We start from the raw sequence: 18236 nt of genomic DNA, 5'->3' as shown, positions 1-18236 counted from the left end.
ACCCCTCTTCCAGTTCCATACTGCCATGGCTGTTGTCTGCTACATTACTCAAACCAAGTTAATAAAAGTTCAGCAGGGCTTCATCATGTAGAAGCCCTCTCCTACATTCCCTTACAAATTCCCAGAGTAACTCCAAGTACAAACAGCACCATTTGCAAAATGAATATTTAATACAGTTTATAAAACTCTTTGAATAGAATATGAGGGGCAGACAAACATAAACACATTATTACAGTATTGAAAAATAAAACCGGAATGGAATGTCTTCTTAGCAACTAGTAAACTGGAAATATTATGCATACTTGGAGAGCAATGAAAAATGCTCATAAAGTGAAATTTGACAGCTGAAAGAAACCACAGGGAAGCTTTTTAGTGCCAAAATGTTTTGTCATTTTCTAAAAGAAATACTTAAACTTTCCTATCTAAAGAATTCCCTTGTTTCAAATTGGCTTTTATTGAAAACAAAAATTTCAAAATTTTAAAGACAACACCAAAGCACAATAACTTTAGAAACATCTTTCTTATTTTAGACCAAGAAAAGATGGGGTTTGCCAGTTGAATCTGAACTTCATTCTCTTGAGCAAAGCATTGAGTCAAAACTCCACGACTTGCAAAGCTGTACTGAAGATGCCACAATCTGCAACAGATACTCACATGATTCTATAGGGAAGGTTTGCTCCAGAACTACCGTAGCGTAATTTAGACAAGCCCCCAAGCCATTTATTTGCTTCTGGATATGAATCTGATGGGTAGTTTAACGACTTAACCTCTTTGAAATAACTCAGGTGGAACTGACAGGTCACACAGAACTGAAAACAACAGGTCAGCCTCTTGTTAATGAACAGTTGTCATGGAAACCTTTTCCTTGCTGCATCGCCAAGGCGAGAAAACTGGTTGTAGTTACTCCGTCATCACTGCTAGCCAAGGCCAAAAATAAAAATTATACTATCCTCAGAAAAGCAAACAAGGATGTCTGCATTCCACACTAAGAAAGCTAAGATCTCAGAAGGAAGAATGCAAAAATGTCTGTACATTTTATCATCTTCAATGAAATCTTCTGAAGTACTGGAATAATCAAGATTCTTAATCAATTTGTTAAGGTCTCCTGTTCAAGCTCTATACCTTGTCTCAGAATCTATTTTCTGCTTTTCCTTGGTACGCTGGCATGAAGCTTGAGGGAGAGTGGGTTCCATAGCTCATAAATTCTATTGGTGCAAACCCCAACCTTCTTTTTCCTTTATAAACTGTTTCAGATCCAGAAAAATCCATGCCCCTATACATAGAAAAATAATTCTCCACTGCCTGAGAAACTGAATGTCTTTATATAAGTAATGGGGATTAGCAGGTACGAAAAAGTGGTAAAAAGGATATATCATTTTGTGTTTATATCCCTGAATCTAAAGAAAGCCCATGGATCACTGTTTGGATTCTATACAGCAGCTGTTCAATCTAAGAACACTGAACTTAATTCAGCCCTGAACTAGACTACCATAAGCTCCCATGAACTGCCATTAAAAATTAAAAAATAGCACTTGCTGAATCATAGTTTTGACTATTTTCAAAGACCATTGTTTTACAGACTACTGATCCTGCAAATAGCAGTTAAAATACAGCTCAGGATTGACTGGTAAAGATTCAATGGAGTCTTCATTTAGAACCATGGAAGAAAGCTCTACTTTGTCGGTGTATTTAGAAAAAGATGGGAAAAGAAGTGACTGCTCAGAAATCAGACATAAGAGTTATGGGAAGTCACAATGTCTTTTGATGACGTTTCACTTACAGTAGACGGTTTTGTACACTTTTGTAATCATTGAATGTCTGATTTTTTTTGAAAAACGGCTATTTTACATCTGAAATGTTAAAATGCACGTTTTAAAATGGTTCTGATTAAAAAAAAGCTATCTTTTTATTGCATAAAACCAAAAATCCTCACACTTCAAAAAAATCCTTAAGATCTTGGTTTTGACTTGGTTTTACTAAAAGAGAGGATCTGGCTTTGCTTCCACAATCTGCACGCTATAGCAAAAATTCCACATTCCTGAATTTAAAAAACAAACATGAAAACTTCAAAATGTACAAATGAACATTTTTTATAAATATTTTACTTAGCTTTGTATCACATCCTATTACAAAACACACGCTTACCCCTTATATTTAAACAGATGCTGATTAGCTTTTTCTTTGTGTATTGTTCAAAGAAACAGTTTTTATTAGTTAAAACAAGCTGCAACATATTCATAGGACTTTCATAGGATGCATCACACAAGAAGGATTGGAGTAATTTGCCACAAAATGGGTTTCCTTCAAGTGGAATTAGAGCTTCATGATACACAATTCATCACGAATTTTGCACCAGAACTAAATTTTAACTACTGAATTCCAATACTTTTCAAAGGCCTTAGCGGACACATGTAAACCTTGAGAATACACAAATCCACAAACTGTGCACCTGCACAGTTTTCCAAATGACTTTAGGGACCTAAAGTACATATTCCAGTGAATTAGTATGTATCAGTAGAGGCTGTGGTGCTCAAGGAATTGCTGAACACCCGATGGCTGCACACTGCCATCAACTGGTAACTGTGAAAGAAAAACATATAGCTCAAAAACTTAAGAAATCCTATTGACTATCAGTTTTATCTTCTTACTAATGCATGAATGAACATTCAAATATGCATTATCCACTTAGTGCACATCAACCATCTACAATGAACACCAGAGATTGTAATTATGATACATATAGAAATTAATAAAAAATCCTTTTGAAAACAGTACGAAGTTTTACGTTTGCTTTGAAACAGCTTAAGAGTTTTACCTCATCAAACACTTTAGAAACTACATGCTTGTCCAGAACTGGGATGTATTTGGTACCATGAGGGATAGTTGTAGGAGCTAAGGCATCCATGATGGTAAGTCGCCTAGCAACCAAGCCATGGGTCTTTAACCAAAGAGCCGAAGAGATATCTAGAGAACTAGAAAAAAAGGATACTATAAGATGCAGTACAAGGTAGAAACACATCTGAGAAGTGTGAAATGACTGAAGAAAAATATAAATTATAATTTTTGTGATGTACCTATATATGCACACACATACCTTTTAGATGTCCTTTTCACAGCTTCCTGCATTTTCAAATCTAAGATAAAACATGTGCATTTCATTATCTCACAGGTTTTCTGCACACAAAAGTATACATAAATAAGCTGACACATAACAGCATCTTTTTTTTTGATTGAGCCTATAAGCAATGTCACAAAGACTAAACAATAATGTCGATTTGAGTTGCTAAATTAATCAATGAGAATTACGCTTCCTGTGTTTCTTGGTACTTGATCAATAGTAACAGTGTTATGATATGCCTCATGAGCCCTAATTAATCAATGAGAAAATTTATAAAATAGGTGGGGAATAATTTAATTTTTTAAAAAAAATTTGAAATTTTTATATATTCATTTCCTATAACCCAAAAAGAAAGATTAAACAGTTTATTTACCCAGTTCAAGACGTGATACCAAGTACTATCACTAATTAGATGGCCAGGAGTGGCTCATTTAGGGTATATCGCTATGAAAACCTATATAAAAGGTTCTGTATAAAGAACTGAAAGTAAAATGCTGAAATGTAAAAAATCAAACATGTTTAAGTACCATAGGTGATGTTTCAGAACAACTTTGAGGACCTATCATGAAGTTCAGAGTTATACTGAGAGAAATGAAAACTATCTGGATGTACACCCAAGCCCCATTGGAAATACTTTTGTCTCTACATATGCATCCTGACCCAGAGAGCATGTTTTTCACAAGCCTAAGCATATTAATAAATCGCAACCTCCCTTTACATTGGTACCGTAGAATTAGACTCACCACTTACAGCTTTAACCTCCACATTGAACATAGCTACAAATGACTGTATCACAACAACAACCTATTACTTATAACAAGATTCTCAAGATCTATTTATTCTGTTGATAACAAGCAACTGTGATATCCTTTCAGCAGTCTAAGGTATAGCTGTCTCACAGCTGCCACATACTGTGGACATAACTAAGCTGTAGTAAACTGAATAGTTTGGGCACTGGCAGGAGTCTGGCTGCAGCTGTAAGGACCTCGTTAACAATACCCTCCTGCGTGCCCAGCTCTCCTCATCTCTGCTGCGTTCCAGTCCTTTGTACTGCAGGTCTGCCCCGTTTTGCCTCAAATGGGGTGCCATTAATTACGAACGCAGCAGGAGAAATGTTATGGTCTGCCCCACCCAGAGCTTCCTGTTCTGTCAACTTGCCTGTGAAAGTGGTTTTACATTTCACGCTCTTTTTGACAGAAAAACTCTTTTTTTCAGGAGATACTCCTTCCTCTGGGCTTTCTTCCCTAGATTTCACACTATGGCGCAGGTTTCGCAGCAGACTTGTCTTTGTTTGCTCTGCAGGTGTTCAAAGGGAAAGAAAGGAAGAGCTAAGTTACTGCTTAAATACATGCCTGGGATTTTTGAGTTCCTCTTTGGTATCCAGTCTCAATTTTTAAAGGACTGCCTACACAAGACCTCAAGCATAAAATTACTTCAGCACAATTTGTACTTTATACTTCCCCAAGGATGAAGACTTCTTTTACATCAGTTGGGTAAACTTGGTTTCAAACTGCATACAAAGGATACCTCAAAGAGAAAACTAGTGTAGTAAAGAGAAATAGTATAAGTAGTGCTGTAACTAGTGAAATATAGATCAGTTCCTCATTCTTGCCCGTGATGTACTTATTTAGAATAAAAAGATATAAGGGTTTAATATCTACTGTTTAAAAACTGTTTACAGAGCTTTCAAAATATTCTGTCGAAATGGTTAATTTTTCATTGCAGGGCCTCTGATGAAGCATAAATAAGCAGAGATTTATCTGTCTGTTTGGGTCAAATGAGTATGATAGCTGAAAAGTAAAAATGAAGAGAAGTTAGCTAATCATCTTTCTGAAATTCTATTTAAATTGTCAAAGGTTTCATTTATTCCTACAACGAGGGATGCTTTTTGCTATTTTTAACAGAGTCTTTTCAAGCTAGTGAAGAAATTTTGCTAACAACTGCAGTTCATTTTAGTCTTACCTGCATGTAATGCTTTCTTCCTTCGGGCTGGACTGTCAGCAGTGGTTTGCCAGATTTGCTGATGTGGTGTCGGTGCTGGCTCTTCTGAAGCACAGCATGGTCTACTGCTAAGAGTAGTACTCAGCTCTTCAGCGTGTTTTGTTACAGAAGACACAGTATGTGTTGGCTTGTGATTACTGGTTGTAAGTGACAAAAAGAAGAAAGAAGCAAGAAATTACTTCAAACACATAACACTGGTTTAAAAACTGCTAAGTTGAAGTTTTCTGGTAATTTAAATACTCATTTCTAATGCTTCTAACAGTGCAAAATATTTTATTTGTTATCCTAGTCTGCATTTCAAAGGGGAGTTCAAAGGAGGTTAAAATATTCTTAGTTTTTTAAACTATTTAAAAGTCGTTTCTTCATCTATTTAAAATATGTTCATTACTTTTAAGGCAACACTCATATATTTTTAATAAGGCCAGAATGTTTTGTAACAGCCACTTTGGATCCTGGGAGAAAGAGTAAATCAGCAATGAAAATGACTCACACTCACACATATATATGCACATACATATATATATATATATATACACACACGCAAATATACCTATGTCCCAGTACTAATAAAAAATAAAATATGCAAGTTCTGAAATAAATACTTATCTACATTTTTATACTGGACATCCTACCTGCCCTTCCATGATATGAAATTGTTTCACAGCACGCTCCACTTTTATTTTATCTTACTTTATTTTAATACTTTTATTTTAGCTTAGTGGTTTTAATAGATTTCTGTCTTAAAAATCTGATTTTTTTTTTTTTTTTTAATGTACATTTTTGCTTTTATACTCTTACTGCAGCACAGATAAATAAGGCACTGGACAAGCTATTTTTTTATTAAGGCTGTACTCCTTAGAGATGACAAGTAACTTCAAGTTTGAAGCTAGGTCTGTGTTTGCTCCCCAAACAGAAACTCAGTATAATCAGACATGAAGAAAATTTTTCCACAGTGGCTCAGGAGTCTGTTTTCAGTATGCTGTGGAAGTACCTCTTTAAGAATGGTCATTCTTGCACCATGAGATTTTTAACATGTTTTTCAACTGATGCTGAACATGAAAATATTTTTCATGATGATATCACTTATCTTTTGATAAAAAGCAAGGATAAATATGGCATGAACATACAGACACACATCGTAAAATCAAAAATGTCAGAAGAAGTAAGCTGAATTTCATTCATGGTATTTGCCATCTTTTAAACAAATACATTTGTATGTAATTTACGTTTCAATCAGTGAGTAGCCATTTAGTCATGAAGTACCAAGCCAGCTCTACCTATACGACAGTAATTTTTCATGAATTCTCTAGCTCAGAGGGAGCAACTTCACCATGTGCTCAAGATAGAAAAATATTTTCACCTCTTTGCTTTAATTATTCCTAGTAATTTGAGACTATTGAGATTTTTGAGATAATTTTGTTTCACGGATCACAGCATTAGTGTATTTTCCAGATCTTCCTTTTCCATTACTGTAACTGTTAAAAAACCCAAACAAACAAACAACCGTTCTTTTTAAAAGAGGAGAATGTCAGAGGTTAAAAATGCAAGACAATGAAAAAAGAAGAAATGTAATGGATAGCTCCTATCTCTTGGTAACATAATAGCAGTATGAGGACATACATATTCTCTGGATCACTTTCTCTGTTATAACAATCCATCATCAGACATTCAGCATGAAAGGCCTTCACTTTCTCTAGGTCTCTTTCTCCTTGTTCAATCTCTCCTTTCAAAAGATGTATGTCTTCACTCTAACAAAAAGAAATTTAAATGGTTTATTACAATTACTCCTAAACATGTTTCATTTATGAACTGAAACTATGGAAGCTCTGATGATAATTTTGAATAATGACTCAGTTAGGACAGCTGCAAAATTTTATCCTTTTTCAGGCAGTCTCTTGTGCTTGGCAATACAGCCTTTCAAACTGTTCTTCCTTTTTAGGAACAGGACAAGCATTCCCTAACAAGCCAGTTACCCCTTGAGATATGAACAGACATATTTCTGAATAATGTAATGAGGCGAGTAGCTCCCCTCATTCCAGGCAAGCAAGCAAGCAAATAAATAAGTAAATAAATAAAATACACTACAAGATATGTACATTACAGCTGTTGTCCTGTCATTCTACAGATCACAGCTGTTATCACGTACTGTCCCTGAAAAATGGGAAGTAAAAAATTTACTCTTCAAGAAAACATTGGAATTGACTGGGAATCATTTGAATGGCAGGAAGAAACAGGAAGGAAATTCCCATGAGGATCCCTTTACAAGTCCCACAGGGCCAGAAGTCTGGAGGTGGACAACACAGACTCTGGCCCTCATCTTTCCAATGTGGGCAGTGTCACGCTGTCCTCATCAGCAGAATCACCGGAATTGCCCAATACATTCTCTTGTATCTTTCAAGTGCCAGAGTGTTTTCACATCTTCCTTCTAATTGGTGTCTGGAAAGATCTATATTTCCTGCTACTGTCTTGTTCCTGGCTGTGCTCATTGTTCCACTACCACCATTTCTAAAATTTGTGGAACCAATTAACTGAGTGTTAACTTTTATTAAAAACAAGACCATGCTTTAAATGGATGTTTCTGTTTGTCTATTCAGAAATTTCCTCTTGGGGATTGTTAGATTGAGCTGCTTAGTCACACTTGATACATCACTGCTATTCTAGTCTTTTTACCTATTATAGATCTCTCCCCAGTGGCTACTGTAGAGCAAACTTTTAGTAAAATTCATAGAATCATTCATTCTTCATCATTCAAATCCAGCTCTTCATTCTCTCATTTATCAACAGGATACAAACCATAGCTTCATTTTAAACAGGAACTTATTTCTGAGATAGCAGAGATCACATATGTTTCTTCCAGAGCTGAATTTGGTCTATATAGTTTTGGGGTTTTGGTTTTCAGGGGGTGGTGGTGTTTGCAACAGTACCACTACAAATGGATTTGGCATGATATTTGGGCTTTTTTGAAAAAAATTTCATAAGCAAAATTTCATAAGCTTTTGAATAAAATTTCAGAAGCAAAATATGTCACACATTCCTTTCACATCACTTCAAATCTGACTAAGATTAACCCTCTTTTTTCGGTAATCTATTGTAAAATGAAATCACCATAACGTGAGTCCTACGGTTCCTTCAATAGCATGAAGAAACAAGCATATTTATTTTCAGATACTCACAACAATAAACTCTGCAGCATCAGCATCAGTCAAATAAATGTTATAATAATGAAACCGTCCCTCTGTTTCAGTAGATAGTTCATACAAAAATTTATTAGCTTCTGTATCATCGCAGTTGAAGGATACAGTATGGACGGGAATTTTACGATGAAGCTGGACTTGAGCCAAAATTATTTGAGGGGGCTGAAAATTGAAAAGGGTATATTAAATAGGGTATATTACATATGCGGCATCTAGAAATGTGTTTATCAAAACATGAAGAATCTGTAACAAATTAATCAGTCATACTCTTGCTTAGTGACAGACAGATCAGTTAAAAGCATATATTTCCTATGGCTTGCTATTTTATAATTATATAAAATGAGCTAATTTAAAACTGAATTTGAAACACTGATAATGTATTAAGGCACAAGATGCTCTAATAAAATAGAATGTAAATTATAATATAATCAGTACCCTTTGTTTCTGAAGTCTTAAAGGAAATTACTAAAGTATAGGAAATTAAACTGCTACATTGGTGTTCAGTGACACTGGATGCGGAACAATATTTTTGCATGTATGTAACTGTTATTATTATTAAGCTAAATTAGTTCAACAAAAAGTTGATTCAATACCAGGAAACAAAATAGAGGCTGAGAAAAAAGGAAAACTAGCATTCCTCTTCTAATAAAAAATAAAAATAAGGTAAAAAAGTAAAAGATCTACCATGTCTAAAAATGTTGAAGAATCTGATAGAAAGAAATGATTGACCTACTTCTCTAACACCTGATAACTCTTTGGTTGTTCAGCATACTGTCATAAATCTTGAGAAATTTAGCAGTATTTGCAATATAATTGTTTGTTGCACTTTAATAGTTCAATTTTTTAACTACTACGGACATTTTCCTTTTCTCATCTAAAAAAGTATAATATAACTCATAAAAGCCATTATTAACTAGGTAAAAAGAAATAAAGTATTCATTAATTTCTAACTTAATAAAAATATTAAAATGAAGAATCTGAATAGGTGTACATTAAGCCAAATTATTCTTTAATAAAATATTAATATATGCTCCTAGCTAGCAAAAGTGTGAAACAATACAAATATTTTAATCCATTGTAAATTGAATTTTAATGAGTGATAGCCAATAAGAATCTTGTCTTTAGAAAACATCAAATTAAAACTGAAATAAAAACAACATTGAAAGATGTGAGTTAAAGTTTCTCATCCGCTAATTTAAAAGTAGGTTTACATTTTGATATTCAAGTAATTTTGAAGCATATAAATCCACCCTTCCTTGTGGGCTGCTCTTCTTTTATCAAGAAAAACAGAACAAAAAGAAAAGTGGGATGTTAGCATTTTTCTTCCTTATCAAGGTATAAAGAAATTATTTCTGCATAAATCTGAATTCTAGACTTATTGAATATGCTTCAATAATTAATTTCATGTGGTCTTCAGCCCAGCTATTTACCTAAGTAAAGTCAGGATTTTGCTGCACATCTGCCATTACAACCGAGATAAATTTTCAAGGGCAAATAAAGTATTTTTAAAATGCCATTCTCAGCATATGGGCTAGTTTTCACCATGCATTATAGCTTGAAAGTGGGTTTTTTTTCCAGTTTTCAGTTGGTGTTATATAGTGTGATATAATATGAGATAGCATCACTTTAAGTCACAGTAACAACACACTCAAAAATAAAAGCATCCTTTTGATTTCATTATCCACCTAAAACTAGACTTAAAGCAACTCTAGACTGCTGCTGTTCCAGAATTGCACCTACATTAGACCAAATTTGACTCAGTAGGATAAAAAATGAATCATACAGAGACCTAATGGAACACTATTAATTGTAACATCTTTACGCAAAAATAATGTAAATTAATAATTAGGCCCTTACTATTCAGACATGAGATAGCCTTTGGGTAAGTTCTGCAACAGAATGTAAGAAGGTATCTACTCACATATTTGATGTATTCTTTGGGGAAAAATGTTTAACGCAAACTTTTTTTTTTAATTTTGCTATCAATCATTTTCCTTTTAGGTTTTCAAGCTGTCATGCAAGATTGCAGGGTTTTAATATTTAAATTCAGTCATGTCATGAGACCATAATTATTTTTTTATTTTTAATTCATGAGATATTTGTACTAAGTTAAAGAGACATTTTATTTAGCACAAAACCTAACCTTGATACTAGCACACAGCTTTAATGTTTAATCCATTACCAGATCCTTAAAACAACTCATGAGAAATGTCATGAGTTATCATGCACCAAAGATGGGACTGTGGATGGAGAGTTCTAATCAAAACCCCTTCACAAACAGCACATTTCTCAGATACAATTTTTCAATGCTATGACAACGTCCAAGAGACTCAAGAGGCTCGGCTCTGCAGGTAGGATATTCATCTCCTGCTTCAGCCCTCTGACACCACACTGCTGCATTTTCTGTTTTCTCGTTTCAGAAATACCTGGTCAGGTCTCCCATCAGTCAAGAGATAAACAGCCTGAGTGTCGGTATCAGCTAGAGCAATCTGCAGAGCTTTGAGTGTATTTGTGGAACTTCCAACCTAAGAAACCAAAAAGAAAAAGACAAAGAAACAGCTATAAATACTAACAGTTCTTTGCCTCTGTTCTTAAATTCGTAATGACAGGATACTGATTCAAGGGATACTACAGAATTGAAATCAGTAATAAAATGGTGAAAATATTTATGTCAAATAGATAGAAAGATCAAAGTGTCAAAGTAGCATAAACTGGTACCAAATTGGTATTCAGTACTTCTGCAAACACACGTAAGCAGAACGCCCGCCACAGAAATATGAGCTGTAGAAGCAAAAGCAATCACTAAAAGACTATAAACAGATAGAAAGATGTCAGATAAAAGGTACATTCTATTGTATTTTCCCACTGCTGCTCCTGATTGCCAACTCACCACACTCCCTTGAAATACATATTTTATTTAACCGAATAATTCAAAAGCTCCACAAAAGAGTTGCACAAGTTTATTTCTCAAAAATAAGTAAAGGACTTCCTGGTTTTCTGAACAATACTTTTTCCAGACTATCTCCCATCTACCCTCTCATCACATCAATGTAAACATCACTCAATTTCTAGCACAAAAGTTAGCTATAACAACAAAAATTCTTCCACTGTATCATGGGAAGACACTGTGGATGCTGACAATGTAAGGGAAATAACTATGTACCTTATGGTAAAAGCTGTTAATTTTAGATTTCTCAGTTGCTACTGTTACAAATGAACACTGGTTTTATCGGTGTTTAAACAAAGTTGACATGCTTCAAATATGTGGCATAATCACCCCCAAAATCATAAATGTTATCACCTCTAAAGGATTTTAAAGGAACTGTTAGTTACTGTTTATAGCTCAGCTTCCTTATTCAACATCCTGGGACTAAAGTGTATAAAATGAGATCAAAGGATCTACTCTGATTAATATTCCAGAGCAATCTTCTGTTCATTTCAGCTTCACTTTAAAGCCAGCTTTCTGATCTCAGATTTATGTCTGCACTGCTTTAAACAGACTAAAAGGTCAGCAGCAGATGTCACCCCCGAAAAAAAAAGTAGATTGTTCTTGTACCATTCCCTGTGCTATTTCGGATATCTAGATCTGAACTGAGAAGGAAATTTACAATCAACAATTCACAGCTTCATAAATAATGATGAAAAAGGCCATTCCCAAGTGCATATACAAGACACTATCAAATTATAGTAGTTCAAAGTATTATTGAACTTGCGTGATGCTGTACCACATATATCTGGCTTTAACAGAGCCAACTTTTCAAGTCCCAAGGAAGGCAGTAAAATTAAGCTCACTAAACTCGGCCATAAGTATTCACCAACTACTCAGTGAAGCCGCACTAATACTTCCTTTTCCCCACACATTTGTCTGTTAGTATTTTCTGAGAATACCAAGTCATTTATCTTGTTTCGTAGTCTCAGAGGTATTATGTAGCTTCCCTAATTCCCTGATCCCCAGGAATTTCATGATTAAGTCTGAGGAAGAGCTGTCATAATGCTGAGGAGTTTTATTATATAAACATGTTTTTTATGTTAGAAAACATAACATGGGATGTATCTGTACTGCTGTATGGCTGATTTTGAGTCCTGTGCTCATAACATTGCCGTCCACATTTGACACATTAACTGGTCCTAAAGTTGCTGGCAGTTATAACCTGGTGGTGGACTGTGGCTGATTACAAGGAATTCTACTTTATTTCAGGGAAAAATCCTCAGATTTTGGCCACTGTCAGAGAAAAAATACTGGGTAGACAGAGTGATGTTTGGCCTTAGTATGGTTGCTCTCATGTTCCCATGAAGGCTAAAGTCAACTGTCTATCTATTCACCAAAAGGGACTAGAAATGCTCCTCCACATTGCTGGAACCAGTTTCCTGTATCACCTCTGAGCTCTAAGTCTGCCAGCTACAGCCCTCATCCATCGAACAGTCCTGCAGCAAGAGTGACAAATTTAGACACAGGCTCTGAGCATTGCCATGGTTCCTACAGAAACCAAAAATTGGTCAATGTTTGCATTGCGGCTACTAAACACAGCAGGCTGCAAGTTGAATTAATATCATCTTACAAGCAGGTCCATTGTTAAAGGATTATTATACCTGACAGAAAACACATTGTACTCAGATCTACTAAAGTCTATACATCATCTATATTTTCAGCTTACTCGAGTCAAATACTTAGTTAATACAAAAATACCCCAGCCATACAGAAAGAGAAGACACAACTTTGTACAAACACACTTTGTGACAATTAGTTGCCATGTTACCTCAAGCCCTTTTATCCAAAGCCAAGCATCTTGCAAAGTTTCCTCATTAACTTCAGCAAGTTTCTCTTGCCATGCCACTGCTTGGGCACTAAATTTCACAAAGTTAAATCTCTTTTTGTGTCTCAATTGTTCCTGCAAGAGACAGCATCTGAATTTTACTCAGTGTTAAAAAAAAGAATACTTGTCTCCTGAAATACTGACCAGTAGGAGTTGTTTTAATTAATATATAGTTGATTATATGGTTACAATATATTATGATAATAATCAGTTGTGGTGTACAGACATACAGAGACAATTATTTGCAGCAATTATTAAGATTACTTGAACTTCCCAATGTAAGTCTCCATTTCCTCATATTTCTCAAAGTACTTGAACAGCAAATGTCTAGGAGGGCAAGAAAGAGAGACAAAACTGGATATGAACAGTGCTATAAGGAAGAGACTATGACTGCTTATGAAAGCAAATTGAAATCAGAAACAAAGGAAGACATCATTCAGAGGAGGAGAACAAGAATCAAATGTAAAGCACTGGCAAGGGGAACTAGGATAGCAAAACAGAATTAAGAATTTGTTGAAGTTGCTTTTGGACAGAAGTTATAAGGAGGGGAAGATTTGTGCAAGCCCGTACAACCTTTCGGAGCCTGGAATCTTTGCCGCCCTTTCATAACCATTTTTGTGCAGCTGCCTGTGAAACCTCCTGGCACATTATCTAGTAATTTCCTAGTGCTCATCTGCCTAGAGGACCATATCATACTATGTCCTATGACTTGGGCGCTCAGCTTAAAAACCTCTCTGTTAGAGTTTTAAATTTTCTCGCCCTACTAATGATTGCTATCAATGCCAGACTGATGGAATTTTTATTTGTCAGTTACTCCTTTCAGGTCTAAAAAAAGTTAATATGTTTTAACAGTGCCTGTTTCTCTCAAGTATAGCTTAGGTGACATCATCGTAGATTTTTAAAACTAGGTGAGACAAACCCTATCTTAGGCGTGTCTCTCAAGACTCACTGCTTTTGAGGTACTTCTGCACTTTGCAAGTCCTCTTGCAAAGTTCTGAGTCACTGTAACACGCAAGCAAGTTCAAAGCGTTCTACACCCTCTATTGTAAAAGTATGAAAGTGAATCTAGAACACACATTACAAATCACAACATGCCAATGGAATTGGATGACACTGCTTAAAAATAAAAATGAAAATGCCAAAAGGTGTTTCAATACATAGCTTTTTTCATTTTTTCTCTTTTTTTTCTTTTCTTTTTTTTTAGGAGGGAGGTAGCTTGAGGGAAAGAACTACTTAAAACTTTTTGAGTTTTTAACATTTTCTCCAGATTTTTTCAACTATTTCTACAAATGAGGAGAAATATAAACTTTTATCTAGAAAATGAGCACATCAAGAAAAAGAAAAATATTTTTATAAAGCTGCTATTTAAAAAAAAAAATTATAGTAACAAAAAAAACATTAGAGTAACAACCATCCAGAAAAGATCAGCCTACTCTAAAATGCTCCTCAGTCTTCAGAATCATCACTTTATCACACCTGTATGAGCTGAAATATTTTCTTCTTCACCAATGGTAGCTTGTCTTTCATAGACTGGGATGTATCAATAAGAATATAGACATCATCTTCAAACACATTCCCAAAGAGCCCTCTGCTTCCTTGTTGAAGCCACTTAATCCTGGGGGAGGAAAAAAAAACAACACAACTTTGGAGCTTTGTATATCAGAATCTGACAGGACGGATCTTTTTATCACTGCTGTACTTTTTATTCTCTTTCCCTAAGCACCTGTTACTAGTCACTGTCAGAAGTGGTACATTTGCCTTGATGAACCAATCCTCTGTCACTACATAACACATAATATTTTTATTTTCTAATTTCGGTAGGAATCTGGAGGCAGACAAAACAGACAAAGCAATACAGCACCTTTATAAAGTCAATTATCAGGTAGTTAGAGCTGGGAAATCCCACGTGGAAGTAACTATAACTATTGCCCCTCTAACTGTTCATTCTTCCCTGTGAGGGTGGTGAGACACTGGCACAGGTCGCCCAGAGCAGCTGTGGCTGCCCCCTCCCTGGAAGCGTTCAAGGCCAGGTTGGATGGGGCTTGGAGCAACCTGGTCTGGTGGGAGGTGTCCCTGCCCATGGCAGGGGGGTTGGAACTAGGTGGTCTGTAAGATCCCTTCCAATCCAAACTGTTCTGTGATTCTATGTTCTCCAGGCTGATCTCAGGAAATCATTTAAGCATATGCTAATATGCCTCCCTTTTCAGGAAACCACTTGAGAACCTATTCTGCAAGTAACTTGAGCACTTTGAAGAGTCTTAATATAACACAGATGCTTCAATGCTTTGCTGACCTTGAGCCTTAAATACAAACTGAGTTTTAAATTTTAAACAGGATTGAAGCATGCCTGCCAGTTAAATACGTGCATACATACTGCTGTGTACAAGAACATTCCCTCAGTAATGGTTGCAGCAGGTCCAAATCTGATTTCCCTTGAGAGTCATAAACTACTTGTCTACTCTGAAACAGAGACATTTAACAGATGGAATATAATGGCCCTGGGAAAAATATTACTCATCTCCACAGAGGTTTAAAAAAATGGTATCATGGAAACTTAAAGGATCCTATTACATTTGCAACTGATAGCTCGTTTGCCATTAGTTATTTCTCCCAAAGTGTTTGATGAGGTCTACCAAGACTTTTTAACAATGAGATGAATGATTCGAAACAGCAAACTCATAATCTTGCCTTGGATTACAAAATACATACTCACCTTAAATTTTCCTTTCACAGCATGTTAATGTTATCCTAAATACAGAGAGATTAAGATAAACTAAAAGGAATACAAACTCTGTTTGACCTTGCTTAATGTAATCAGGTTGTTATACTTTTGGTACAGAAGCAGCAATAAAATGAAAGTTCACTTCCTGCTTTATTCAGTGGGACATCTCATTGCCCTAATATACAAAACCGAGGGCAACATTTAGTCTTTCTCTCGGTTCTACAATATCCATTTTCAGTTTCCTTCTTCTCCTAATGTAGATATAAAAGCCCATTTACTTTAGGGCATCTTCAGAACAGATGAATTAGACCCTCAGGTTGCCTATTTTTTTGTATATGCCCTCCAAAATCTAAGAGTGTATCTATACAGTTGCAGAAAAGTAAACTAGGGAGCTAGCTTGAGCGCTGAACTTCTGATCACACACATTATTTAATAGCTCGTGTCCCGACTCTAATCTAGACTGTTCCAAGCTTGCTTCAACACAAAATTGCAAAAAAGGCAGATAACCATCATCAGTATGTGCACAAGCCAAGCTGTGCTACTTGGTGTCAGCGTTATCACAAGGGATCCTAGGTACACGGGATGAATGTTTACCAAGTTTTATTGATGATTCTAGAAGCTCTCTGCCACCTTATGTCTGATGCTTTTTGGCACTTTCAGCAGTATTTCAATAATGTGCAGACTGATTTTCACATTTGTGTTCCAGAAGGAGAACAAAAGATAAAACTGTTCATGGCTACTAAGAAATCTTACGCACAAGATTCTGAATTAAAACGGATTTCTGCCTTAGTACTGCTCCTGGCAGTTCACCAACCACTTCAGCTTATTATGACAGCAAATGACAAACATTTCAACACCAACATAAAATAATACAAACTGATTTTACATGACAGAACACTAACCTTCCTTCCACTTGTCTGAGAGCCGTTCTCATTTTCTGTTCATACTGCTTGTACTTTTCTGCACTAACATATATGTGAACTACAGATCCATCTTTCCAGAAGGTATGTACAAACTTGTCACAGTATTTTGCATGAATCACCTTCCTCTTTGTCTCCTACAGCCAAGCAAAACATGTTTCATGTTCCAAAACACACTATTTTGCAGTACCTTTAATATTTGGCAAACAAACTTCAAAGGCACATGCTTGTTGCACATGAACAGGTACAGAAATAGACACGGGATAGGGTGGTCACAGAATTTGCTCCTAGCAAAAGTCAGTAGAAACTGGTTTTACTCTTGTAGCTAGCAAGAACCGAAGCTTACCAAACAGTGTAATTGTAGAGCTTGAGAACAACAAATAGAATACAAATTAATTCAAATTTGTTTAAGGACCTGCAAACACTGGAGCAGCTGAGACCAACTCTTCTTTTAAGGAAAAATAAAGATGACAAGCAATCTTTGCCGTACCCCACACAAATACATAGAAAACCAAGGCACTGCTTAAGCCAGTCCCAATTCTTCCTTGCAGATTAGACGTGGACCAGGAAGGAGTCCTTGAAGCAGGAATTTTCAAAGAGCCCTTTGAAATAATCTTATTTATGAACATCTTTGTCCCATTCCACTAGTAAGCCAATTTTAAGAAAAACTACAAAACAATGGACCAGACACTCTACCATAAATTCATCTATCAGTCAAGTTTTTCAAGCTTCAAAAGAAAAACCAAACAACTCACAGGATGTGAGGAAAAATTAACAATACTCACAGCATCAGTTTGCAAAGATTCATCCTCTGGTTTAGTTTTTATGTCAACAATCCCATCTGCATGGCGAAAAGTACAATCAGCAAGTGCATCGTACAGTGTGAGCTTCTGAGCTTTCAAGCCATACTTCTGCAACCACTTCTCAGAAGTCAAATATTTGTCAGACGTATGCTTTTGTAATGGATGATCAGCTTTGGTTGCTAATAAAGGAAACAAACCAAACAAAATCTCCTGTATAACACGATTCATTCTGGATAAGCCATTTTCAAAAACAGCCTATGACTGGAGCAAAAATTTTCAAACATACTCTGCTTGCATTAGAGTGAGCTGCTGTTTCTGACTGATTTTTAATATTCTCTGCTTTGGTTGTGGATTTTTTTTCTTATCAGACAATTCTTCGCAAAAAAATCCTTTGTAACTGGAACAAACCCATCAGAAGACAGAGAGCAAAGAAGATAAATAGCTACATGATTAACATATAACCAGAATATTCTTAGTAGTATGAAGGCTGGATTACAAAATGTCAGAAAAGATTCTTGTATAAGATCTCTAACTTCAAGGAGAATAATTTGAGAAAATGAAACAACAGAAGATACAATTGAAAAGACAGTTGAAAACGTTGGTTAGCATTGCCGCTGGTCTTTTTCAGAGAAGGTGTGGTGGGTTGACCCTGGCTGGATGCCAG

General features: G+C 35.7%; 1 protein-coding gene across 1 annotated transcript in view; it reads right to left on the bottom strand.

Moving 5' to 3' along the window:
• VWA3B (von Willebrand factor A domain containing 3B) overlaps nt 1-18236 on the bottom strand; it is an 84411-nt gene that overhangs the window by 39253 nt on the left and 26922 nt on the right. Inside the window, exons 9-19 of the mRNA XM_086481929.1 lie at nt 17555-17751; nt 16752-16906; nt 14604-14742; nt 13071-13202; nt 10740-10838; nt 8293-8475; nt 6746-6867; nt 5081-5223; nt 4277-4414; nt 3095-3134; nt 2816-2972 (exon numbers count right to left, since the gene is read on the bottom strand). Coding sequence (XP_086338055.1) covers nt 2816-2972; nt 3095-3134; nt 4277-4414; nt 5081-5223; nt 6746-6867; nt 8293-8475; nt 10740-10838; nt 13071-13202; nt 14604-14742; nt 16752-16906; nt 17555-17751 — 1505 coding nt within the window. The remainder of the gene's footprint in view (nt 1-2815; nt 2973-3094; nt 3135-4276; nt 4415-5080; nt 5224-6745; nt 6868-8292; nt 8476-10739; nt 10839-13070; nt 13203-14603; nt 14743-16751; nt 16907-17554; nt 17752-18236) is intronic.

The sequence above is a fragment of the Leptosomus discolor genome, chromosome 1 (assembly GCF_034619465.1).
Source record: "Leptosomus discolor isolate bLepDis1 chromosome 1, bLepDis1.hap2, whole genome shotgun sequence".
In the NCBI taxonomy this organism is placed as follows: Eukaryota; Metazoa; Chordata; class Aves; order Leptosomiformes; family Leptosomidae; genus Leptosomus; species Leptosomus discolor.
This window is presented reverse-complemented; position numbering and strand designations above follow the sequence as displayed.